Below are 26,517 nucleotides of genomic sequence, written 5' to 3'. Positions count from 1 at the left end.
CGGTGAAAGGTGACAGAGCTAGATCAATGTTTGTCAGACCATGAGACATCCTGAAAATCGGTCTTCTCACAAAATTGTCTGTACCGTCCGAACAGTTTGTCATAGAAAACTAATATTACTATTTGATGAGACTCACAAACACGCGGTGGTGTTCTCTGTTTTGCTCTACTGCCCTCACAAGTGTCTTGGGACTCGTCTGAAGTTGGTGCAGCCGATCTGCCAACTTCTGTCTGTAGCGTCCAAACAGTTTAGGCTACACAATAATATGAGGTGAGACACAAACAAACATCTACAGTGCATTCGGAAAAGTATTCAGACCCCTTCATGGTTTCCACATTTTGTTACATTACATCCTTATTCTAAAATAGATTGAATAATCTACACACAATACCCCATAATGACAAAGCAAAAACAGACATGAAGCTTGGCAATCTGACCAAGGAGTTGAATTTTGGTTACATCAGACCAGAAAATCTTGATTCTCATGGTCTGAGAGTCCTTTAGGTGCCTTTTGGCAAACTCCAAGCGGGCTGTCATGTGCCTTTTACTGAGGAATGGCTTCTGTCTGGCCACTGTACCATAAAGGCCTTATTGGTGGAATGCTGCAGAGATGGTTGTCCCATCGGGTTCTTTGTCACCTCCCTGACCAAAGCCCTTCTCCTCCGATTGCTCAGCTTGGCTGGGCGTCCAGCTCTAGGAAGAGTCTTAGTGGTTCCAAACTTCTTCCATTTAAGAATGATGGAGGCCACTGTGTTCTTGGGAACCTTCAATGCTGCAGAAATGTTTTGGGACCCTTCCCCAGGTCTGTGCCTCGACACAATCCTGTCTCTGAGCTCTACGGACAATTCCTTCGACCTCATGGCTTGTTTTTTGCTCTGACATGCACTGTCAACTGTACGACCTTATATAGACAGGTGTGTGCCTTTCCAAATCATGTCCAATCAATTGAATTTACCAAAGGTGGACTCCAATCAAGTTGCAGAAACATCTCAAGGATGATCAATGGAAACAGGATGCACCTGAACTCAATTTCGAGTCTTATAGCAAAGGGTCTAAATACTTACGTAAATAAGGTATTTCTGTTTTTTCTTTTTAATACATTTGCAACATTTTCTAAAAACCTGTTTTTGCTTTGTCATTATGAGGTATTGTGTGTAGTTGAAAAAAAAATTGAATGCATTTTAGAATAAGGCTGTGACGTAACAACATGTAGAAAAACGTGGAAGAATATCGGTTATTTTGCTCTAGGACGCCCACAGGCCTCACAAGACTTGTCTGAAGGTCCCCCGGTACCAGTTGAAAAATTAATGGAAGTATATATGGAGAGTGTTTAGTGCCAAAAATAAAGGGTTAAATACCTATAAAATAAAACATATGTATATGTTTCCTGATCTTTCTTATATCGCTCAGATATAGGACAGACACTTTAGAACAAACTTCCTTAAGATTTTTGGGGATTATCTGTTGTTCCATGTAGTGAATCTGTTATTCAATGCGTTTGTATGGGCTAATATTGTTTGTTTTTTATGCTTCAAAGTGTCTAAAATTTCAAAATCAAATAGCAAAATGATCCTTGGTATGACCTCCTTAAAACCATTTAATGTAACTTACTAGAACCCCCCCCCCCCCCCCCCCCCCCCGCTTAGACTCTTATGAGTTAAGCATCCTAAATATTAAATATTTTTGGTAGTCCACTTAAAATGATTGCTGTAGATTGTGAGCTATTCTTTTTCCTATTATTTCATTTTCCCCCACTTTAATTTGATATCCTGAGATTTTAGAGTATTCTGAAAATATTTTTTAGCAAAGGGGGCATTGAGTGTTCAATATTGGTCAGGTATATAAGTAGATAATCTACAAATAAGTTGAGTTATATTCATGTTTACCCATACTGATTGATACCTGTTACATTTGGGTCCTGTCTAATTCTTTCTACAAATTGTTCAATTGCCAGTGCTAACAGGAGGCTGAGATGGGACATCCCTGCATTGTGCCCCTTTCTAAAACAATCAGAAAATGTATTATTTGTGTATACTTATGCTTTAGGACATTTATACAATGGTTTTATTAAATGTTTTATTTCAGCTCAAAAGTTGGGGGCTTCCAAAGTTTTCAATAGAAAAAGCCATTAAAGATGGTTGAAAGCCTTTCGGCATCAACAGCCATTATTGATGAATCTAAGTGTCTATTTTTAATAAGCCCTGTTTGATGGACATGTATCAAGTCTGTTAAGACTTTTGCCATTCTATTGCTTATAAGTTTTGTTGTTATTTTATTGTCACAATTTATTACATTTATGGGTCTGTAATCAGCAGGGGACTCTCCACATTTCCCTGGTTTTAATATAACTGAAATAACTGTTTGATACATGGAACTAGGAAATACTGAATTGAGTGACGTGTGTTGTCATTTGTGTAAATAGTGGGGCTACTTTGTCCCAAAATGTTGAATAGAATTCCATTGGAAAGCCATCCATTCCTGGTGCCTTTCTCCTATTGAATGTTTTAACAGTATCTAATATTTATTCTTGGGTAATCTCTGTTTTTAGTGATTCTTTTTTGTGTTTTGGTAATTGCTTCAGAGTTGTTGAGTCTAAGAAGGATATGCGATTAGTCCAATTGTTGTTTGATTCTGATTTATATAAATGTTCATAGAAGCTTTTAAAAAAAATTAAAATTGTCATTAATCACATTGTTTATTTCTAATTACCACTTTTGTATCTGTATCTTTTTAAAGTATAACTGGTTTAGCATATTTGTTTTGTGAGAGCTGTGAGATGTTTTCCAGATTTATTTGCCATTAAGTAGTTTACTTTATTTAAATTTTACCTGTAATTTTTGGCTCTCTTCAAAAGTAAAAGATTGTATTTGTGCTTAAGTTCTGTATTTGGGCTTAAGTTCTGAAATTGTATTATCTTCTTTACCTTGTAAAGATTTATGTTTTTTTCCCTAAAATAGTGCAGAGTATGAGATTATCATTCCCCTAATGTACACCTTAAAGGCACCCCAAATTATATCAGGGGTCAGCTCTTCTCTGTCACCCACATTTAATGTATCACCTTTTACAGGCCTCTTTCCATTTGCTATCTACATTAGCCATATTGGATTGGAACACACATCATGAAAAGAAGTCTCACTGATATCTATCTTTGGGTCATCCAATGAGGGGATAAAAGATTTCCAAAGGAAACATATCATCGTGGCAGTTCATGACTTGAGATGTGAGCAACACTCATGCAGTTGTTCCAGAGAGTTCAGCATCATACAGATGTGGGATCTTAATTTGAATTTGAAAATAATCCTGCAGCAAAAGGAAATGTGAATTATTATGTGGATTATAATTAATGGACATCTTTATATTTTTGTATACATTTTTCATAAGTGAAAATCAAGTCTGAGATTTTTAAATGCAAATTACAAACATTTTAAGCCTCAAATACACTAGAAGTTTTACATTACCTGCATTACAGGAAAGTTCTCATGCAACAGGGTGATCCAATTAAGATCCTACAGCTGTAGTTCAGTGTATGATAGTAATGCATATTATTACAAATCGTCTCTAGAATTCAGCTACATATGACTACTTCCTGTGTGTGTTACATTTCCCTTGGTGGTGGTCTGGTTTGTTGCAATAAGTGATCTCTGATCTTTATTGGTATGGAGTTAACCATCTCTGAGCCGTGTTCCCACTGGGCACAGACGTCACTTCGACATCTAGTTTTGATTTACATTTGATTGAATTGTCAAATTACGTGAATTCCCCAAAACATTTTACCATGTCATTTGGATTTTGCTCAAAAGTTGTGTTGAAAAAAAAGGGTAACATTCCAACATCCCTTTACATTGATGAACTTTTGCAAATCTGATCAGTTTTCCACATTGATTCAACATCATCACCTCAATTGTTGGAATGGCGTTGATTCAACCAGTTTGTGTTCAGTAGGTTAGTCCACATGACGGGAGGGAGAAGATGGCAACGCATCTGTTTCTATCTCATGCATCCCAACGCGGGACTCCACCCCCTTAGGTACACATTCCTCACGCAACTCCACCTGACCACACGAACCATGATGAGAGGACATGGTGTCTATAAATAACTAATCTGTCCTGAGCTCTCCTAATCTACCACACATACACACACAGGGACATACACACATGCGCAAATGTACACACTCATGACACAACAGATATACCATGATATGAGTTAACTTACCACTTCCTAAGAATATATCTATCTATTCTTTTCTTTTCTTAAAACGCACTAACAATAGACAATCTTACAATCCAATAATTAAATCATGTCAATACCATGCGAGTAGAAATACTATTCCCAGCATGCATCTGTTTCTCTTATATCATGTACATTGATCATTTCATGCGCATGTGTTCTGGACACCTTATGGTGGTGAATTGGCTCAAATTGAAACCACAATCTTTGCAACTCCTTTTCCTGAATGATAATCTGTGCCGGGTTCCTGCATCCAGGTGTTATGGTAATTCCCTGCATCTTATTTTCCCTGCCATTGATATCTTAGCAGAGTTGAAAATAACATAACAATTAGTTGGACACATTAGTTTAGCAATCTTTACACAACAAGTGTCTTTCCTGTTCCATCTTAATAAAATCATTTCATTAATTTCAATATAATCTTCGAACCCTGAACCAAATCTCATGTGCGCTAGCTAGCTAGTTAACTTTATTTTCTACTTCTAGGGGCGCAAGTGGCTAAACAGCAGATTCAGCCTCTTCACTACAAACCACTCATCTGTCTAGAGAGACTGGACATTCATGCACACAATTATGATTCATCAAAATATTAAAAAAAATATTATAATCACATAAATCTTCCCATATCTCTGATTCAGCAAGGTATGCTGGCATAATGTACACATTTATGTTTATGTCTGTCGCTATTGGGCCTTCCCAATGGACTCATTTACAACTCATGTGAGACTTCCTGAATAATTTGGACACCAGCTGAATAAGGCAAATGGCCTACTGAATTATTGTTTCATCAACTTTGAACATCTGGTTAATTGAAACAGACTACCTTAAAAATGGCAGAATGTACTGACAATCAAGAATTCCCTACTATATCAATAATGTTATAACAAATGAGAAGCACTTTTCCTGTATCATTGCTAATTTATGCTCAAAGATGAGTGTGCATTTCTGAGCAATCACAGCCATACCATGGGAAACCATGGGAAACCAGCACAAGCATTTCGCTACACCCACAATAACATCTGCTAAACACGTTTATGTGACCAATAAAATTTGATTTGGAAACTGTACGTTAGCATCACCACTAGCGGTATTGGAGCTAGTCTGAGCAAGCTGTGAAGCTAAGGTTTAAAAAGGCTTCTGAAGTTTGTAATTTCCACTTAGAAATGTCAGTCTTGATTTTCCCAGACAAAAAATGTATCAACGCCTACATAAATGCCCATTCATTATAATCATCATAATAATTTATATTTCCTGTTGCTGCAGGATTATTTTCCTGCTGTAACAAACTGGCTCAAATTAAGATCCTCTATCTGTACTAACTAGCCTCTGTTACAGGGAAACTATAGTAGCTACTAGCCTAATAGATTCCTCCACTAGTTAGCTACTCTGGTGTGAGGCTTAGTGTGAAGTGTGGTTGGTAATCAGTAATTGAACTAGTTTGCAAAGTGTTGTTTTTTGTTTCATGAATAAAACTACTTCAAAAGCAAAACCTTGTCTTACAGTAATTCCAAAATGAATTGATGAATTATCATAATTGTATCCATGTTCTTCTGCAGTAATGTCTCCTTTACTGTAGGAGCCAGACTAAAGTGTTCCCTAAAGCAGAGCCCCTTCCTCCCAACCTGCTCAACCCACCACCCACTTCACTCCTATATCAATGCACCAATAAAACACATATCCATCAATAGTACTGTAACGGCAATGACAAACAAATGAGTTGCAATGATCACAATTGTATGTTATTATTGTATTACTACTTTTAGCTACTATTATCATTATCATAAGTCACAGCTGCAGTAGTAGTAGTAGTAGTAGTATTAGTATAAGTAGTAGTAGTGGTGGTAGTGGTAGTAGTAGTAGTAGTAGTATTAGAAGAAGTAGTAGTAGTAGTAGTAGTAGTAGTAGTATTAGAATTCTTATTATTTTTATTATTTTTATTATTATTAGTAGTAGTAGTAGTAGTAGTAATAGTAGTAGTAGTGGTGATAGTGGTAGTAGTAGTAGTAGTAGTAGTAGTGGTGGTAGTAGTAGTAGTGGTGGTAGTGGTAGTAGTAGTATTAGTAGTAGTAGTGGTGGTGGTAGTGGTAGTAGTAGTAGTAGTAGTAGTAGTAGTGGTAGTAGTATTAGTAGTAGTGGTAGTAGTAGTGGTAGTAGTACTGGTAGTGGTGGTGGTGGTAGTAGAAGTATTTGTATTATTATTATTACTAGTAGTAGAAGTAGTATTAGTAGAAGTTGTAGTATTAGTATTAGTAGAGGTGGTAGTAGTAGTAGTAGAAGTAGTAATTGTAGTAGTAGTAGTAGTAGTAGTAATGGTAGTGGTGGTAGTAGTAGTGTGGGTGGAAGTGGTAGTAGTAGTGGTAGTAGTACTGGTGGTGGTGGTGGTGGTAGTGGTAGTATTAGTAGTAGTGGTAGTAGCACCGGTAGTATTAGTGGTAGTATTAGTGGTAGTGGTTGTATTCGTAGTAGTGGTGGTGGTAGTGGTAGTATTAGTGGTAGTATTAGTAGTAGTGGTGGTTGTAGTAGTGGTGGTAGTAGTGGTAGTAGTAGTAGTGGTAGTATTAGTAGTGGTGGTGGTGGTAGTAGTGGCTGTGGTAGTGGTAGTAGTAGTACTGGTAGTGGTGGTGGTGGTAGTGGTAGTGATAGTATTAGTAGTAGTGGTAGTATTAGTGGTAGTAGTAGTGGTGGTGGTGGTGGTAGTGGTAGAGGTGGTATTAGTAGTAGTGGTTGTAGTGGTAGTAGTGGTAGTGGTAGTAGTGGTAGTAGTAGTAGTAGTAGTGGTGGTAGTGGTAGTATTTGTAGTGGTGGTGGTGGTAGTATTTGTAGTTGTGGTGGTGGTAGTATTTGTAGCAGTGGTGGTGGTGGTAGTATTTGTAGCGGTGGTGGTGGTGGTAGTAGTAGTACTGGTCGTGGTGGTAGTGGTAGTGATAGTATTAGTAGTAGTAGTAGTAGTAGTAGTAGTGGTAGTAGTAGTTGTGGTGGTGGTAGTAGTGGTAATGGTAGTAGTGGTAGTAGTAGTGGTGGGGTGGTGGTAGTATTTGTAGTGGTGGTGGTAGTATTTGTAGTTGTGGTGGTGGTAGTATTTGTAGCGGTGGTGGTGGTAATATTTGTAGCGGTGGTGGTAGTGGTAGTAGTAGTGGTAAAAATAAAAGCTATGCATGAAGCCTCTTTAGTCATCAGAGTCCCACCTAGTCGACAGCTATTTAGGACACCTCATGAGCTGTCCTAATCACTTAAGAGTTACCAGCAAGTGTCTTGATCATAGAAAAATGCAGCAAATCAGTGGTTCCTGCCCCACATGCAACTGCTCTGGAGTTGTTAAAATAATGTTTTGATATTTCTATATGATCAACCCATAAATGTAACCATATCTATAAATTATCTAGACCATGTAACAGTATCTATAAATAATCTATACCTACATGAAACAGCATCTATAAATAATCTAAACCTACATGTAACCATATCTATAAATAATCTAGACCTTCATGCAACAGCATCTACAAATAATCTAGACCTAAATGTAACAGTATCTATAAATAATCTAGACCTTCATGCAACAGCATCTACAAATAATCTAGACCTAAATCTAACAGTATCTATAAATAATCTAGACCTTCATGTAACACTATTTTAACATAATCCTAAAACCTACTCTGAGTTGGGAGTTTTATAGTCTTAAAAAAGGGTTTAACAGGATTCCTAGGACCTTTTGTGAGATGCTTTGTGGATACGGTTCCAGGTATTGAAACTTTCACTCAGACATAGGCCATGAATACTCTGAAATGGAAATCCTCTCAAATCTGTGTTCAATGATGCAAGTGAGCAGTTTCATTCAAGTGCAGCATCAGCTCTTCCCCACAGTTTCTACTTCTACTGTTCTGTTAGTACAGGAAAGCCTTGCACCTCCCTCTATCCAGCTCAGACAAACACATAGACAAACCATTCAGGTGTTAGTATGCAGGTGTGTATGTGTGATGGAATGGGGGAGGGAGGTTGTACGCCAAGCTAAGAAGCAATGGATTACTAGGCTTCCATCCCCATCACATTTACAGTGTCATGACAACCTGGATCCTCCAAGTGAAAGTCTAGATTCGATCACCTGACATCCCATTATTCTCTATTAAAGATACACTTAGTTGTCATTATAACGAGAGCGTTACTTAACTGCAAGGCCACTAAACTGGTATGGTGTCTTCTTGAGTATCACAATTCAATCACAATTACTCTTTTTTCATTAGTGTAACTGCCTTCTCCACTTGAACACAAATTTGTACAGTTATTATGTGAGTCATTGATTTAGAGAACAGTAACTGAAGCTTCAGTACGCCATTCCAACCACTTCTCAAATACATTCGATTTTATGGTCAACCATGATTTGGGTTACCCATTGATATCCACACTAACCATGGTAGTGACTGTTGCTATGGTAGCATGCATGAGAAGAATCTCAATTGCATTTCCTTGACTCCTCGCGTCCTCTCTCTTCGCCTCCTTCTCAAAACGCCTCTGACCTTCTCCTCCAACGGGTCTTGAGAAGAAGGCGAGGAGAGAGGACGTGAGGAGTCAAGGAAATCCAACTGAGAATCTCCCATTGTGTAATTCCATTGGCTCTAAGGGTGTCGTCCTGTTCTGAGGAGCTGGGGGAAAGCTGAGGTGTCTGTCTGTCTGACAAACAGAGGATAAGGACCACAAATCCTCTAAGTGATTCTCAATGACTGACAGCACATGTTTGACTGTCTACAGTGTGGCTCACACACGCAGGTACACACAACACACATTCACCTTCACAGTCATTTTAATGTACACAGTACTTACAGCATAGTATAGTACAGTATAGTATAGTATAGTATAGTACAGCATAGTATTGTGCGTAGACCTACTGTACTGTACATAGGGATCGACAAACAGACAGACACAACAGAACAGTACAGTACAGTATAGTATAGTACAGCATAGTATAGTGCCTAGACCTACTGTACTGTACATAGGGATCGACAAACAGACAGGACACAACAGAACAGTACAGTACAGTATAGTATAGTACAGCACAGTATAGTGCGTAGACCTACTGTACTGTACATAGGGATCGACAAACAGACAGGACACAACAGAACAGTACAGTACAGTATAGTATAGTACAGCACAGTATAGTGCGTAGACCTACTGTACTGTACATAGGGATCGACAAACAGACAGACACAACAGAACAGTACAGTACAGTATAGTATAGTACAGCATAGTATAGTGCGTAGACCTACTGTACTGTACATAGGGATCGACAAACAGACAGGACACAACAGAACAGTACAGTACAGTATAGTATAGTACAGCACAGTATAGTGCGTAGACCTACTGTACTGTACATAGGGATCGACAAACAGACAGGACACAACAGAACAGTACAGTACAGTATAGTATAGTAGAGCATAGTATAGTGCGTAGACCTACTGTACTGTACATAGGGATCGACAAACAGACAGACACAACAGAACAGTACAGTACAGTATAGTATAGTACAGCATAGTATAGTGCGTAGACCTACTGTACTGTACATAGGGATCGACAAACAGACAGACACAACAGAACAGTACAGTACAGTATAGTATAGTACAGCATAGTATAGTGCGTAGACCTACTGTACTGTACATAGGGATCGACAAACAGACAGACACAACACAACAGAACAGTACAGTATAGTATAGTACAGCACAGTATAGTGCGTAGACCTACTGTACTGTACATAGGGATCGACAAACAGACAGGACACAACAGAACAGTACAGTACAGTATAGTATAGTACAGCATAGTATAGTGCGTAGACCTACTGTACTGTACATAGGGATCGACAAACAGACAGACACAACAGAACAGTACAGTACATGCATACAACTATACATACACACATACGTTCAACAAAAAAGTATTTATTATTCTATTATTTAAATTATCCAAAATGTACAAAAATCTTGTTTTTAACCGCGGATGAAACAAGGCTATGATATGATTATGCTATGGTTATGATATGGTTATTTTATGTTTCTGATATAATTATGATATGACTATGATATCATTATGATATGATTATGCTATGGTTATGATATGGTTATTATATGTTTCTGATATAATTATGATATGACTATGATATCATTATGATATGGTTATGTTATGATTATGATATGGTTATTATATGGTTCTTTTATGGTTATGATATAATTATAATATCGGTTATTTTATCATGATTTTATGGTTATGATATAATAATGATATGGTTATTTTATGATTATGATATGATTAGGATACGGTTATGTGATGGTTATTATATGGTGATTTTATGGTTATGATATGGTTATTTTATGGTTATTATATGGTGAGTTTATGGTTATGATATTATTTTATGGTTATTATATGGTGATTCTATGGTTAGGATATGGTTATGATATGGTTATTAAATGGTGATTTTACGGTTATGATATTATTATTTTATGGTTATTATATGGTGATTTTATGGTTATGATATGGTTAGGATATGGTTATTATTTCGTGATTTTATGGTTATGATATTATTTTATGGTTATTACATGGTGATTTTATGGTTAGGATATGGTTAGGATATGGTTATGGCATGGTTATGATGTGGTTATGTTATGGTTATTATATGGTGATTTTATGGCTATGATATGGTTAGGATATGGGCGTAATCGTTTTACTGGCCTTGCAAGTGATGCGTCTGACTTCTAAAATCCTCATAATTTCCTTGCAGGTCATGACATTCTCATTGGATGAGTAGTAAGTCAATATACATCATAGTAATCAGTGCTAAATATATACTGAACAAAAATATAAATGCAACATGCAACAGCTCACATCAGGAAATCAGTCAATTGAAATCAAATCATTAGGCCCTAATCTACAGAGTTCATGACTGGGAATACAGATATGCATCTGTATATATGCATTTGCCTCATGCAGCGTGACACAGCTACTTCTCATAGAGTTGATCAGGCTGTTGGTTGTGGCCTGTGGAATGTTGTTCCACTCATCTTCAATGGCTGCGTGAAGTTATTGGCGGGAACTGGAACACATTGTCGTACACGTCGATCAAGAGCATCCCAAACTTGCTCAATGGGTGACATGTCTGGTGAGATTACATGCTATGGAAGAACTGGGACATTTTCAGCTTCCAGGAATTGTGTACAGATCCTTGCAACATGGGGCTGTGCATTATCATGCTGAAACATGAGGTGATGGTGGCGGATGAATGGCACGACAATGGGCCTCAGGATCTCGTTATGGTATATGTTGTGAATGTATTATAATGTTTAAAAAAATGTATAACTGCCTTAATTTTACTGGACCCCAGGAAGAGTAGCTGCTGTCTTGTTAGCATCTAATGGGGATCCATAATAAATACAAATACGGTATCTCTGTGTACTCAAATTGCCATCGATACAATGCAATTGTGTTCATTGTCCGTAGCTTATGCCTGCCCATACCATAACCCCACCCCACCATGGGGCACTTTGTTCACAATGTTGACATCAGCAAACCGTTCACACGACATCATATACGTGGTCTGCGGTTGGGAGGCCGGTTGGACGTACTACCAAATTCTCTAAAACAATGTCCTAGTCAGTTTATGGTAGAGAAATGAACATTACATTATCTGGCAACAGCTCTTGTGGACATTCCTGCAGTCAGCATGCCAATTGCACTCTCCCTCAAAACTTGAGACATTTGTGGCATTCTAGTCTTCCCTGTGGCTCAGTTGGTTAGAGCATGGTGTTTGCAACGCCAGGGTTGTGGGTTCGTTTCCCACAGGGGGCCAGTACAAAAAAAAAAGAAATGCATGAAATGTATGCATTCACTACTGTAAGTCGCTCTGGATAAGAGCGTCTGCTAAATGACTAAAATGTAAAAATGTAACCAAACTGCACATTTTAAAGTTCCCTTTTATTGTCCCCAGCACAAGGTGCACCTGTGTAATGATCATGCTGTTTAATCAGCTTCTTGATATGCCACACCTGTCAGGTGGATGGATTGTCTTGGCAAAGGAGAAATGTTCACTAACAGAAATGTAAACACATTTGTGTACAAAATTTGAGAGAAATAAGCTTTTTGTTCTTATGGAACAGTTCTGGGATCTTTTATTTCAGCTCATGAAACATGGGACCAGCACTTTACATGTTGCGTTTATATTTTTGTTCAGTGTACATAATAGTAATTAGTGCTAAATATACATCATAGTAAATAGTGCCAGGGACGACTGTCCTCCCCACATCTCGTCTTAGGAAGTTTCCAATTGGCTCAGCCGAATACACTGCCAAGCACTTAGCCCTGTTATCTGTTTCAGGGAACTGGCAACAGTGAGTAAGTGAGTTGTTAGAAAATAACACAGACTGTCAATGATGGTGACAGAGTGGCTGAGACTGGAGTCAAATCAGAGATCTACTTCATGTTTTTCTGTATCCAGTCTTTGAAGTTGTTTATCCGGGTATGGACTGTGTAAAGCCCTGGGCCACAGTTCCATTTCTCATAACCAAAACTTTCTAAAGCCAGAAGCTCCCAGACAACACTATCATCCCCCTGTCCCTCCGAAGGACCCGATGATGGCTTAGTGGCAGGAGATGGTATGATTGTAATGCCTGCGCTGACAGTGGGACAAGGCTTGGTGGGATTGAGAGGGTGGCGTATTGCACACAGCATATTGTCAGTGATGGTGACAGGGGCCCCGCTCTGAGCAAACTGCCTCTCACACTGAACGACATCCCCCAGCTCGACCACTCCAGTCTGGGCTGTCTCGGCGTCTAGGCTGGGTTTGGAACTGGACCTTGAGTCAGATGCAAGGAGCCAGCCTGTGGCATAGCCCTGTGTGGCTGTCACCTCCCCGCCTTGCATTTTGGGGAGACACACGGGCAGAACACGCTCACTGATCTTGGCCTTGTCCCGTAGATTCAGAACGGCCAGGTCCGAGTCCAGTGTCACAGGATCAAAGCTGGGATGGACCAGGACAGAGGAAACCTGTTGGATCAGAGGAGACATGAGACAGATGGAGCAAAATGAATGCCGTGCGGAGAGTTAGAGCAGTGGCAGCTTGCTTGGCTCAGTCTAAACACATAAGTGTCCCAGCATGCAACTTGGCCAGACCTAAGCACAGCTTACTGACTTGCCATGTGCATTGAGATTTGGTCGGTGAGGTTGGCGACAATAGTCTTACAATCTGTTCTCCGGAGGGAAGTGTTTGTGCATAACGCAAGGAGGTCTAATTGTTTAGGACAAACCCCCAACCTTGGTTTCCTACATCCCCCATGGACATGACAATATATGATTTATACCAGTGTGTCATACAGATGTAGGATCTTAATTTGATCACCCTGTTGTAGAAGAACAGTGCAGGAAATGTAAAACTTGTAGTGTATTTGAGGTTTAGAAAGGCTTCTGAAGTTTGAAATTTACACTTTGATACGACAGACTTGATTTCCCTTATGCAAAATACATCAACCCCAACAAACATGTCCATTAATTATAATCCATATAATAATTCTCATTTCCTGGTGCTGCAAGATTATTTTCCTGCTGTAGCAAACTGGCTCAAATTAAGATCCTACACCTGTAGGTGTTTCTCAGTTCAGGATTTGAAGTGACTATATTGCCCACATATTAACACCTTATGGGCCTACTTGAAGCTCCATTTACCTAATGATTTTACAATGCTGACAGAAATGTGTTTCAGTGAAATCTGATGATATCCAAATATTACATCATTTGTTGGAAATGATGATGTGGAGGACACAGGATCTTTGAATGGTATTTTACAGTTATACCACAACACGTATTAGAGGAACAACAAGTTGGTTTATAATCTGATATGATATGGAAAATCAAGAAAACTGGACTGCACCTTTAAAATGGGCCGATCATAAATCACCTTGGCATGTTTTGGTAGTCATTAAAGGAGCAATCTACAGTTCCTTCATCCACTTATAAATGAATGATAAATACCCATTGATACCCATTCTTATACCCATTATTTTAGAGTATAACTTAACAATGCCTCATGAATTTAGTTATATTGTCGTACCCCATCTGAACCCAACATTTAAGCTTCTTTTGTTCCAATGTTTGTAAACAACGTAAATGTAAACAAACACTGTATAGCCTCAAAATACAGTTAACAACTATAATTTTTTTATCATTATGGATGGTCAGTCCTTGCAATCCATAGCTCTGTCTATGAATTTGAGAGTGGTTACATTTCTCCAGCCACATTCCACAGCTTTTTACCAAAAACAGTGGTGGTGTGCCTGCTTTGTTATTGTTTGAATTGCAGATTGCCCCTTTTAGACATTGTCAAGACAGTATTATAGTGGCTTCACAACTGTATTCACAGACTTCAAGAGAGACTTTTACCCCCTGTCTAGATACAGCATCCCCCTAGCTTAGCATCACTCACACCCACCTGCAGTTGTTTCAGTGTCCTCATCTGGCCCGGGCTGTGTATTCCCATCACCACTTTAATGTCGGCTGGATCTACCCACTGCGGCTTGCCCACTCCTGCCACCACCAGGCAGTGAGCTGCCAACAGCACACTGAGCTGGGTGACTAGTGCTCCACTGCACGCCAGCTGCCAGGGAGAGGAGGCATCCTCTGGTGCCCCCTGTAGGCCAGAGCCAGCACTGCGGATACTGGGGGAGCGGAGGTAGATGGCTGCATGCCAGGGCCAGCCAATCTCAGTGAGGTTCTGAGGGCTGAAGGCTGCTGGGAGTTGACCACACACTGTTACAGAAAGAGAGAGGAGTAGGTGTCAGAGATGGGAGAGGAAATAGGTTGTTTCTGACTATGTTTCTTACTACCATGTACACCTGTGGAGGCAGGTAGCCTAGCAGTTAGGAGTGTTCGGTCAGTAATCGAAAGATCGCTGATTCGAATCGCCAAGCCAACTAGGTAAAAAATCTGTCAAATGTGCCCTTGAGCAAAGCACTTAACCGGAGCATCTGCTAACTGACGTAAATGCATTAGGGACACTTGTACAGTGATCTGAAATGTTTAATTAATGTGTACTGAATTGTATAAATGGATCAAATAAAGTGGGACCATATTCGTAAAACCAAATCTGTTCATTCCCTCAAAACATTGGCTGTTTGAGTACATCTCCCTTTCTTTGCATCTTTTCTTTAAGTCAGCGCTGCCCTCACCTGGCGAGCAGGAGACATGACGCCCACTCCACCTGCCAGTCTTCAGACAGGTGCGCCGGGGGCTACCATAGTGTTGGTAGAGAGAGGAGGCACACTCATACTCTATGCTAGTGTACAGGTGGTGGAAACCACGGGGTAACTCCCCAAGGATAGGGTCTTGGGTACTGGAGAGGTTCCCTGAGGAGGGTGGGTCCATGCCAGGGGGGAGACTGTCATAGACCTTATGCCTGGATGAGGTGTGAAGCCTGTGGACTGGACTTTTCCTGTAGTAGGGGACAGAGAAGGTGTCTGTGTACAAGGAGAATACACTTAACAATGAACATGTTTAAAAGAGATGTAGAATAAATGTTTACTGGGAAGTTATTGTCTGTAAAACATGTGTCAAACTCATTCCGAGGAGGGCAGAGTGTCTGTGGGTTTTCGCTCCACCCTTGTACTTGATTGATGAATTAAGGTCACTAATTAATAAGGAACTCCCCTCACCAGGTTGTCTAGGTCTTAATTGAAAGGAAAAAAACTAAAACCTGTAGACATTTCGCCCTCTGTGGAATGAGTTTGACACCACTGCTGTAAAATAAAACCTAATCCACTCAAAAACCAGAAGCAGTGTATAAATTCAATCAAGGTGTCGGTTGTGTACAGATTGACATACAAACAGTCAGAATGAGACGTATAGTAGTGTTAGTACGGCTCATACCTGGATGTACGGCTCATACCTGGATGTATGTCTCATACCTGGATGTACGTCTCATACCTGGATGTACGGCTCATACCTGGATGTACGGCCCATACCTGGATGTATGGCCCATACCTGGATGTACGGCTCATACCTGGATGTACGGCTCATACCTGGATGTACGGCTCATACCTGAATGTACGGCTCATACCTGGATGTACGGCCCATACCTGGATGTACGGCCCATACCTGGATGTACGGCCCATACCTGGATGTACGGCTCATACCTGGATGTACGGCTCATACCTGGATGTACGGCTCATACCTGTATGTACGGCTCATACCTGGATGTACGGGTCATACCTGGATGTACGGCCCATACCTGGATGTACGGCCCATACCTGGATGTACGGCCCATACCTGGATGTACGGCCCATACCTGGATGTACGGCCCATACCTGGATGTACGGGTCATACCTGGATGGGGCCTTTGGCTTCACAACCTTGTGTCTCACCAGCTCAGATACCTTAGGCTCTCGACAGGCTGTGGACACAGAGAAACAGCCCTTAACCACGTAATCAACAGTATTGTCCAGTAACTTAAACAATAGCACTAAAGCACTGTACAGTCTGATGTTATTTAAGCAATAAGGCCCAAGGGGGTGTGATATATCGCCAATATACCACGCCTAAGGGCTGTTCTTATGCACAGCGCAACGCAGAGTACCTGGACACAGCCCTTAGCCGTAATATATTGGCTACATAACACAAACCTCGAGGTGCCTTATGGCTATTATAAACTGGTTACCAACGTAATTAGAGCAGTAAAAATGTATGTTTTGTTACACGGTCTGACACGGTCTGATATACCACGGCTTTCAGACAATCAGCATTCAGGGCTGTAACCACGGCTTTCAGACAATCAGCATTCAGGGCTGTAACCACGGCTTTCAGACAATCAGCATTCAGGGCTCGAACCACGGCTGTCTGCCAATCAGCATTCAGGGCTCGAACCACAGCTGTCTGCCAAGCAGCATTCAGGGCTGGAATAAGTCAGTTTATAAATGTGGATAAACATGTGCAGGTGTTTTATCTAAATGGCTGTTTTCTGTCAGCATACCTCTCACACACAGTGGTTGCCGGCCACTCCACGAGCCATCTGGGAGACAGGTGCTCCGGGAGCCTCCACTCAGGATGTAGGAGGTGTTACAGAAGTAGTCGACTGTGTCGGGACCTCCTCCAGAGCCCCGGACCAGCTGGAGGTAGCCATGGTGCAGCCTGGCTGGAGGAGGACACACCCCGAGCCCTCTGACCCGGTCTGCACCCCTCTGACTGGGTCTAATGGGCTCTGAGAGACACGAAGAGATGGAGGAGAGTCATGTATTGAGAAATGGACTGGTCATTCAATGGTCTACCATGACTATGTTGTGTATGCTCATTCCTTGTGTACTCTCTTCTTGTTTTCCTTGTGTACTCTTCTTGTTTTCCTTGTGTACTCTCTTCTTGTTTTCCTTGTGTACTCTTCTTGTTTTCCTTGTGTACTCTTCTTGTTTTCCTTGTGTACTCTTCTTGTTTTCCTTGTGTACTCTCTTCTTGTCTTCCTTGTGTACTCTCTTCTTGTCTTCCTTGTGTACTCTTCTTGTCTTCCTTGTGTACTCTCTTCTTGTTTTCCTTGTGTACTCTTCTTGTCTTCCTTGTGTACTCTCTTCTTGTTTTCCTTGTGTACTCTCTTCTTGTCTTCCTTGTGTACTCTCTTCTTGTCTTCCTTGTGTACTCTCTTCTTGTTTTCCTTGTGTACTCTTCTTGTCTTCCTTGTGTACTCTCTTCTTGTTTTCCTTGTGTACTCTCTTCTTGTCTTCCTTGTGTACTCTCTTCTTGTCTTCCTTGTGTACTCTCTTCTTGTTTTCCTTGTGTACTCTCTTCTTGTTTTCCTTGTGTACTCTCTTCTTGTCTTCCTTGTGTACTCTCTTCTTGTCTTCCTTGTGTACTCTCTTCTTGTTTTCCTTGTGTACTCGCTTCTTGTTTCCCTTGTGTACTCTCTTCTTGTTTTCTTTGTGTACTCTCTTCTTGTTTTCCTTGTGTAGTTTCTTTTACTGACACGTGAGGCATCATCTAGTGTAATGTACCTGTTCCATCAGTACTCAGGTCTGCAACATTCCTGTCTGTGGAGGGGATCAATAAAGATGATCCATTCATTTACATGATCTTTAACTTTACCTTTATCTACCTTCCCACAGATGGGCACCGTGCCACTCCAGGTGGCGTTGGGCAGGCAGGTCCTCTGGGGGGTGCCAGTCAGTGTGTAGGGTGGGTGGCACAGGTACTGAACAGCCAGGAGCTCATCCTCCAGGCCGTACACAGAGAGGAGCTCCCCGTTCACGGGCCTCGCTGGCAACACACACACCTGACTCCTAGCAACTGGAAGGCAGAGAGAGAGAAAGAGAGACTAAGTGTTGTTTGTGTAGAAATATTATATCAACCATCCCCAGCTTGGTCTGGACTCCTGAAATGACCCGTAGCCTTTTCCTGCAGTCAGTGACCAATAGCGTCCCCTTTGGCCTCATGGGTGGAATGTTATATTTTTAATAAAGATTTACAAAAAATGTAACTGATGAAAATCTGGTGTTTCTATGTCAAACAGTTTTGTTATATGTCAGTCTCCTGTGCATATAAAGTGTAATATTGTGATGCAAACTCAAAATGTAATACATTTCAACTCTATATCTGACATTGTACAGGTGTCTTCTTTTTTTAAGCCCATAACCATGTGTGTGAGGTGTATACTTTTGTTTCAATGTATTTTTGTTTAAGACTACCAAGAAACACTCTGTGTGACCCTGATATAACCCACTGCAGTAAAAGGTTCTGTATGACCCTGATATAACCCACTGCAGTAAAAAGTTCTGTATGACCCTGATATAACCCACTGTAGTAAAATGTTTTCCTCCCAGGAAGCAGTAGAGCTAGGTTTTATAATACCTGAATGAAATGAATAACTCACTTTGTTTGGGGAGGAAATTAGGTTATGGGTACCAGACGGATCACTAACCATTCTCACACAGTTGACCTGTGTAGCCTGCCAGACATGCACAGCGAAAAGACTGTACTGGGTTCAGCAAACAGGTTCCATGGTGCTGACAAGGGGAGGGGCTGCACGCTGCAAGGGAGCAGCAAATATAAAACAAACAGACAATTAGACAGATTATTAATGAATAGTGAATAATAGGCTGAGCAGCAGACAGGCTGACTGACAGACAGACAGGCTAATAGATTGAAATAATTGAAATAATCTTGGCCAAAATATAACCATATAAGGACATGCAACATCTATGCTAAAGTTTTGTTCATAATGGCAATAAAACCTGCCTGTAGCTACCTGAGCTCTGCTGAAAAGCGGCAAAGAAGCCATCAAAGTTGTTGTAGCCGTCTGAGACAAACAGGACGTGCAGCTTGCTTCCAGAGGTTCTGATTGGTGGAGGCAGCTCATTCCCACAAAACCGGCCAATGACGGGGGAGCTCAGGCTGTCACCATCCCGCAGCTCCACGTAGTCATAGTGACAGTTGGGGTCAGGCTCTAGACTAAGCATGGAGAACCTGGGCGGATCCAAACAAGGTCTTTGTTATCATCATGTTTGGCTGTCAAGTAGGATAAGATATTAATCTATATAGTGTCCATATTAGGACAGCCTCTTACTACCTTATTGAATCAAGTTTTTTCATTACGGATCCATGAAAAGCTGCGACTGGATTGTGACAGACAACTTCCTCATAGAATACAATTGAACTTCATGAAAGCCAATGAGAGATTCAATGAATTTGACAGTATAGTGCAGTATAATCAATTCAGGGACCGACCTGAGCTCCACGTTCTCCCCTCTCTCTACCTGCACCCTCCACTCACAGTGCGCATTGATGGGGTAACTCTCCAGCATGATGTGGCCCTGGGCTCTACGAATCACCCCTCCACATGCTAGGGACAAGAACACATACTCTGAGCTCCCATAATGCAACACAAGATGACTATAGATTAGAACATAGATGTTTGCAGCAAGTCATTCAAGTAAATGTGTAATGAACAGTGTTGGGGAAGCTCCTCTGAAAATATAGTTTACCAAGCTACCAATTACATCACATGGGCAGAAGTTAAGCTACACTAAAGTTATAAACATAGCTTACCTAACTGAAGTTACTTTGTGATTCATCATATATAAATATGAAATGTCATAGAATACAAATTGCAAGAACAGATCACTCTGGAGTCAGGTGATTACATAGTGTGTAATTTAGCCTATTAAAGATACAAACTATGTTTCAAGTGAGAATTAGACAGGTCTGATGATTTAGACAGGTCTGATGGATTAGACAGGTCTGAGGAATTAGACAGGTCTGGTGGATTAGACAGGTCTGAGGAATTAGACAGGTCTGAGGAATTAGACAGGTCTGAGGAATTAGACAGGTATGAGGAATTAGACAGGTATGAGGAATTAGACAGGTATGAGGAATTAGACAGGTCTGATGAATTAGACAGGTATGAGGAATTAGACAGGTATGATGAATTAGACAGGTCTGATGCCAAAAAAGTAAGGAAATTATTGCCTACTTCACACATTTTGTTTTAGCAAAAAATGTAGTGTGTAGTTCCAGTAGTTAGTTACACCACTATATGGTTAAAAAGTAGTGTGTAGTTCCAGTAGATAAATACACCACTATATGGCTAAAAAGTACTGTGTAGTTCCAGTAGTTAGCTACACCACTATATGGATAAAAGTAGTGTGTAGTTCCAGTAGTTAGATACACCACTATATGACTAAAAAGTAGTGTGTAGTTCCAGTAGTTAGCTACACCACTATATGGTTAAAAAGTAGTGTGTAGTTCCAGTAGTTACCTACACCACTATATGGCTAAAAAGTAGTGTGTAGTTCCAGTAGTTAGCTACACCACTATATGGCTAAAAAGTAGTGTGTAGTTCCAGTAGTTAGCTACACCACTATATGGTTAAAAAGTAGTGTGTAGTTCCAGTAGTTAGCTACACCACTATATGGCTAAAAAGTAGTGTGTAGTTCCAGTAGTTAGCTACACCACTATATGGCTAAAAAGTAGTGTGTAGTTCCAGTAGTTACCTACACCACTATATGGCTAAAAAGTAGTGTGTAGTTCCAGTAGTTAGCTACACCACTAACATTATATGGCTAAAAAGTAATTAACTACTAAAACGGTTCAATGTAGTTCACTACTCCCCAACACTGTCAATGAAACAAGTGAGAAACTCCCAAGGACTGTAATTTTGAAAATACTCTACCCCTGAAACAGCTGACTCACTCTTGCAGTCTCCACCTGCCCAGCCCTGACGACAGTCCGTACAGAATCTCCCTCGGATGAAGAAATCATCCTTGGCCTCCCACGTCCCATTGTGACAGGTTTTACAGTTCTCAAACAGACTGCAGCCTGAGGGAAGAGGAGAAACAGGGGAGTCAGGGGATCAGATCAGTGTTCTGCAAGCAGCTAAATGGCATGCAATTTCAACCAATGCTTTATCACTTTCAATGTTTTGGTTAATTAAACGTTTATAAATCTGTAAGAAAAAGTGAATAAACTACTAAATCCTTGTATGTACATCTTAACGTAAAGCATTATCAACATGTGAAGAATAAGAAGAAAAATGTCAGTGTGCAAACAGTTATATTGGGTAAGAAAGCTGGAAGGGAGTAACAGGGAAGCAGTAGAGGCACAGATTAAAAGAAGGAGACAGACGTCTCACAGGATGTAGAAATATGAAGCGTCCGTTTAGAGCTTCTTCTCACCACCAAATTTGGTGATGAGAGGAAGTCCAGGGGCGTAAAGTGGGAGAAAATAAAGCTAAATGAAACTTGGTGTCAATACAGTTCTCTTCCCAAATTACAATCTGTTATGAACAGAGTGGACTAAGTTTTGTATACTTGACCCTTTACCAAAGTTCCAAAAAATGGTTTTGTTTACAAGGAATGCAACGGCGAATTTAATTATTGCACATGAACACTTCACAAAGAAGGTGTTACCTAGCGGAAATATGCAAATATATGCTAAAACATGACAATAGGATCTCGCCAGGTCGTGCTTGGTTCTGCCCACCTCCATGCCTGTTCTGCCCAATATGCTTCATTTGCTCCCACTGGAAACAACAACAATGAGATATCTTGGGGTTAGTTACCAGTATCTTTGGTAGAGGTCTGACAGGTTGTTTACCAGGGTGGATGATGCAGGGGTCACAATGGTCCAGTTGGTTGCGGCAGCAGGGGACGGAGTAGCCCACCCGTGCCCCCTGGGAAGGACATCTACACTGGATCAGCTGGTACTCACAACAGTCCCTACACATGTGGTTCCACTCTGAGCTGGGACACTTGTCATCCACCACACCTCTGGAATCTAAAATCAATCAATCAGTCAATCAAATGTATTTCTTAAAGCCCATTTTAGCGTGGCAAGTAGCCTAACGGTTAGAGCGTTGGGTCAGTAACCGAAAGGTCGCTATATCGAATCCCAGAGCCCGGCAAGTTGAAGAATGTGCCCTTGAGCAAGGCATTGAACCCTAATTGCTCCAGGGTCGCCATTGACAATGGCTGACCCTGGTTGTGACCCCATTCCCTGAGGGTGTCTCAGGGAGAGTTGGGATATGCAAAAAGAAATACATTTCCAATTCACACATGTATTAATACATACCTGTACAACACATGATACCCAGCCTAAACTCAAAAGAACAAGCAATGCTGTATCAAGGGAGTTTCACATAAAGAGACTGGCATGTTGTGAATCAAGGTATCCTAGTGGTTAGAGCACTTGACTTGTAACCGAAAGGTTGCAAGATCAAATCCCTGAGCTGACACGGTAAAAATCTTTCGTTCTGCCCCTGAACAAGGCAGTTAACCCACCGTTCCTAGGCCGTCATTGTAAATAAGAATTTGTTCTTAACTGACTTGCCTAGCTAAATAAAGGTAAAGTTAAAAAAAGAAAACGTGGCATTCATTTGTCTATGATTACTGCTTTTGTAAAATAACATGCTCTGTAGTCTACATGAATGCACATTTGGATTCATGACATATACTTTCCAAAATAATATTTAGCTACAGTTTGATCGCAACACCTCAACTGTAAATACATTTTAATGTTTCCTCTCTGTACTGGAAGAGTGTTTTTGGGGGATAAAGTTATTTGTATAAAGCTTACTTTTGCTATCTCAGAGATCTGGTTATCACGTTTGTTTGACTAGGGCTCTAGCGCTGAGTTTAACCTGTCAGACCAATTACAATATTTTATTTTCACTAATTGGTCTTTTGACCAATCAGATCAGCTCTTTTTGCCAATGATTGGGCAAAATATCAGAATTGTGCTGCCTGTGTAAACGCAGCCATAGCTACATTATAAACTAGGTACAGTAGTTTGGGTCCTGGATGCTGATTGGCTGAAACAACATTCTAGCAGTGTGTATATCAGACAATATGCCACGGGTATGATGCAAAACTAATTTACAGTCATATTTATGTTGGTAAACAATTTATAATGGCAATATGGCACCTCAGGGGTTTGTTGTATATAGCCAATATATCACTGCTAAGGGCTATGTCCTAAGAACAGACTTTAGGCGTGGTATATTGGCCAATATATAACACCTCCTCGGGCCTTATTGCTTAAGTATAGCATGTGTACACTGGAAGAGGGTTTAGGGTAGCAATCATCTGTGAGACTATAATTGGTTAGATACCTCTCATCAACTTCCAGGTGCCTTCTGGCAAGTTCTATGTGAGAGACAAGAAAAGGAACCAATGTGATTCTATAGTTCTCTGGTGACTAACTCTGCTGAGTGGGTTAATCCTATTGGAACAGGGGTAATGTGCTTGAATCGTAAAGTCATGGTTCACAGTTCACATCGTGCTCCCCCAGGGGTCATTACAATAGCAAGTAACCCCCCAAACCCAATCTGACCCTATCTCGTGATGGTGCCAAAGACATGTCTTTGACCCTCTACAGACTAAACCCTGTCTAATCTGGGGTTCTACTATCTATATGGAATTGTTTTAAGGTCATACCAAGGATCATTTATCTATTTGATTTGATATTTTAAGACCCCTTGAAGTATAAATACAATATAAAAATAAATAGTTGATGAAAAAATGTATTTGGCCTTACTGCTCATACAAACACATTGAATAACAGATTCACTACATTGAACAACAGATAGTCCCCAAAAAAGCTAAAGGAAGTTTGTTCTGAAGTGTCTGTCCTATATTATATCTGAGAGAAACGTTTGTTGTTGTTTTTTTATTTGATCACTAAGTCTCCATATACACTTCCATTCATTTTTTAACTGTTACCGGGGACCTTCAGGCACGTCTTGTGAGGCCTGTGAGCGTCCTAGAGCATAACAACCACATGTACGTGTTCATGAGAGTCTCACATCATATTAGTGTGTAGTCCAAAATGTTTTGGACGCTACAGACAGAAGTCGACAGATCGGCTGTACCGACTTCAGACAAGTTATAATATGTTTGTGGGGGTTGTAGAGCAAAATGGAGAACACCACCGTGTTCGTTAGAGTCTCATCTTTCCATAGAGGGGTCAGGCCAAACTGTTCGGATGCTACAGATGATTTTGTGAGAAGACCAATTTTGGGGATGTCTCATGGTCTGACAAACATCACTCTAGCTCTGTCACCTTTCACCGCAGATTCAGAAGTGCAACATCGGCGGATTGACATATATCTAGGTGAGCAGATATCTCTAGTTTAAACTGACGTCTTTTTACAGGGATTATTTTATTATGCCAATTCAATTTCTAGGGGGTTTAATAGAGTTCTACAGTCATACATATTCTCATTACAGTCTGGTCAAAATGAGTGTGGCAATACACAGAAAATGTCCCCAGCTTTCTAACAGCAGAGAACTTAGAATCCAGACTTGACTAGGTAAGTGACTAGAGAAGTTAAAACTCAGACATGACTAGGTAAGTGACTAGAGAAGTTAAAACCCAGACTTGACTAGGTAAGTGACTAGAGAAGTTAAAACCCAGACATGACTAGGTAAGTGACTAGAGAAGTTAAAACCCAGACATGACTAGGTAAGTGACTAGAGAAGTTAAAACCCAGACATGACTAGGTAAGTGACTAGAGAAGTTAAAACCCAGACATGACTAGGTAAGTGACTAGAGAAGTTAAAACCCAGACATGACTAGGTAAGTGACTAGAGAAGTTAAAACCCAGAAATGACTAGGTAAGTGACTAGAGAAGTTAAAACCCAGACATGACTAGGTAAGTGACTAGAGAAGTTAAAACCCAGACTTGACTAGGTATGCCCATATGACTCAGAGAGGAAATAAATTACTCAGCAACTGCAAAAGAAAAACGAACAATGGAAGTTGTGTGAACACTTCAGAATAAGGAGGCTAATACAAGTTACAGCAGGCTTTGTAGAGTCATACATCTGAATGAAACGTGTTATCATCAGTATATGATGAAATCATCGCTCCAGCTCTTACCGTGGGGCCAGGCAGTTGCATGGAGGCAGAGTAGAATGACATGGAGAAGAGGCAGGAGGTGTCTGGGTTGCAGATGAGGGGGCATTGTCGTCCTCCCAGTGGGCAGCGTCCTCTGGCACACCAGAATCATAGAGCTAGGAACCAGAACACACGTCACTGAGGAGTGACAGGAATCCGGAATCTAAAGTGTTCCTGTTCAGAACGCTCCACATCAATCCCACTATCCTCTCTTTCTCTGGGCTCTAGATACAAAGCAGCTGTTGAGAACACTCACTCACCACACTAAAAGAGAGATTTAACCCTTTATTTTCACCAGGAGTCACACTGGCATTCTGCACTCTCTCTCGCTCTCTCTGTAATGATGGACAAGCATCCATGCATACTCACCATGCATCAGAACTATCCAGCTTCTGTTTTTACAGACGTGCCATGTGGAGTTCTGGAACTCCTAAGGAAAAGGGGAGTGGCTGCATGTTGGCATGTCAAGAGTGTTGCAGGGAAAAACACTGTCACCTTTAATGGAGAAAACAGAGATGGCGATGTTGATAATACTCCAGGGAAAGATGTTTTCCGTCTGTGTTTGTATGGCGGGGGAATTCAGGGAAGCCTGAATCAGGACGTCATTGTACTGGAACTCCCTCAGGCTCTGGCCTGCGAGATCCGCGGGGAGGCCATGCCAACAAACAGTGATAAGCAGAAATAATGTCCTTCCTGCTTATAGAGTTGTCTATTGGAGCCAATCTGGGCAAGGCTTCTATAAATTATGACAGTGTATTCTCTACAAAAGGGCCCCAGGCAATGGGGCGGACAGGCACTGCACAGCTCATTGCAAATCACTGTTTGTTTTCATTACCTGGCTTGAATACAGTTTCCATGTTAAAAAAAAATCTCCCTTTTTCCAGGCATTGCATCCAGATG

At 40.7% G+C, this 26,517-nt stretch overlaps 1 protein-coding gene across 1 annotated transcript in view; it reads right to left on the bottom strand.

Annotated features, from left to right (window-relative positions):
- Positions 1 to 10,607: 10,607 nt before the first annotated feature.
- LOC106593737 (inactive serine protease PAMR1) overlaps positions 10,608 to 26,517 on the bottom strand; it is a 16,922-nt gene continuing 1,012 nt past the window's right edge. The window contains exons 2-15 of the mRNA XM_082969901.1: positions 25,600 to 25,711; positions 24,441 to 24,480; positions 22,318 to 22,497; positions 21,415 to 21,540; positions 19,951 to 20,065; positions 19,472 to 19,689; positions 19,145 to 19,252; positions 18,233 to 18,513; positions 17,570 to 18,182; positions 17,216 to 17,443; positions 16,535 to 16,639; positions 15,420 to 15,707; positions 14,684 to 15,000; positions 10,608 to 13,245 (exon numbers count right to left, since the gene is read on the bottom strand). Of these exons, the coding sequence (XP_082826027.1) occupies positions 12,673 to 13,245; positions 14,684 to 15,000; positions 15,420 to 15,707; positions 16,535 to 16,639; positions 17,216 to 17,443; positions 17,570 to 18,182; positions 18,233 to 18,513; positions 19,145 to 19,252; positions 19,472 to 19,689; positions 19,951 to 20,065; positions 21,415 to 21,540; positions 22,318 to 22,497; positions 24,441 to 24,480; positions 25,600 to 25,711 (3,304 nt within the window). The 3' untranslated portion in view covers positions 10,608 to 12,672. The remainder of the gene's footprint in view (positions 13,246 to 14,683; positions 15,001 to 15,419; positions 15,708 to 16,534; positions 16,640 to 17,215; positions 17,444 to 17,569; positions 18,183 to 18,232; positions 18,514 to 19,144; positions 19,253 to 19,471; positions 19,690 to 19,950; positions 20,066 to 21,414; positions 21,541 to 22,317; positions 22,498 to 24,440; positions 24,481 to 25,599; positions 25,712 to 26,517) is intronic.

This window comes from Salmo salar, chromosome 26 (genome assembly GCF_965601325.2).
Source record: "Salmo salar chromosome 26, fSalSal1, whole genome shotgun sequence".
Lineage (NCBI taxonomy): Eukaryota > Metazoa > Chordata > Actinopteri > Salmoniformes > Salmonidae > Salmo > Salmo salar.
This window is presented reverse-complemented; position numbering and strand designations above follow the sequence as displayed.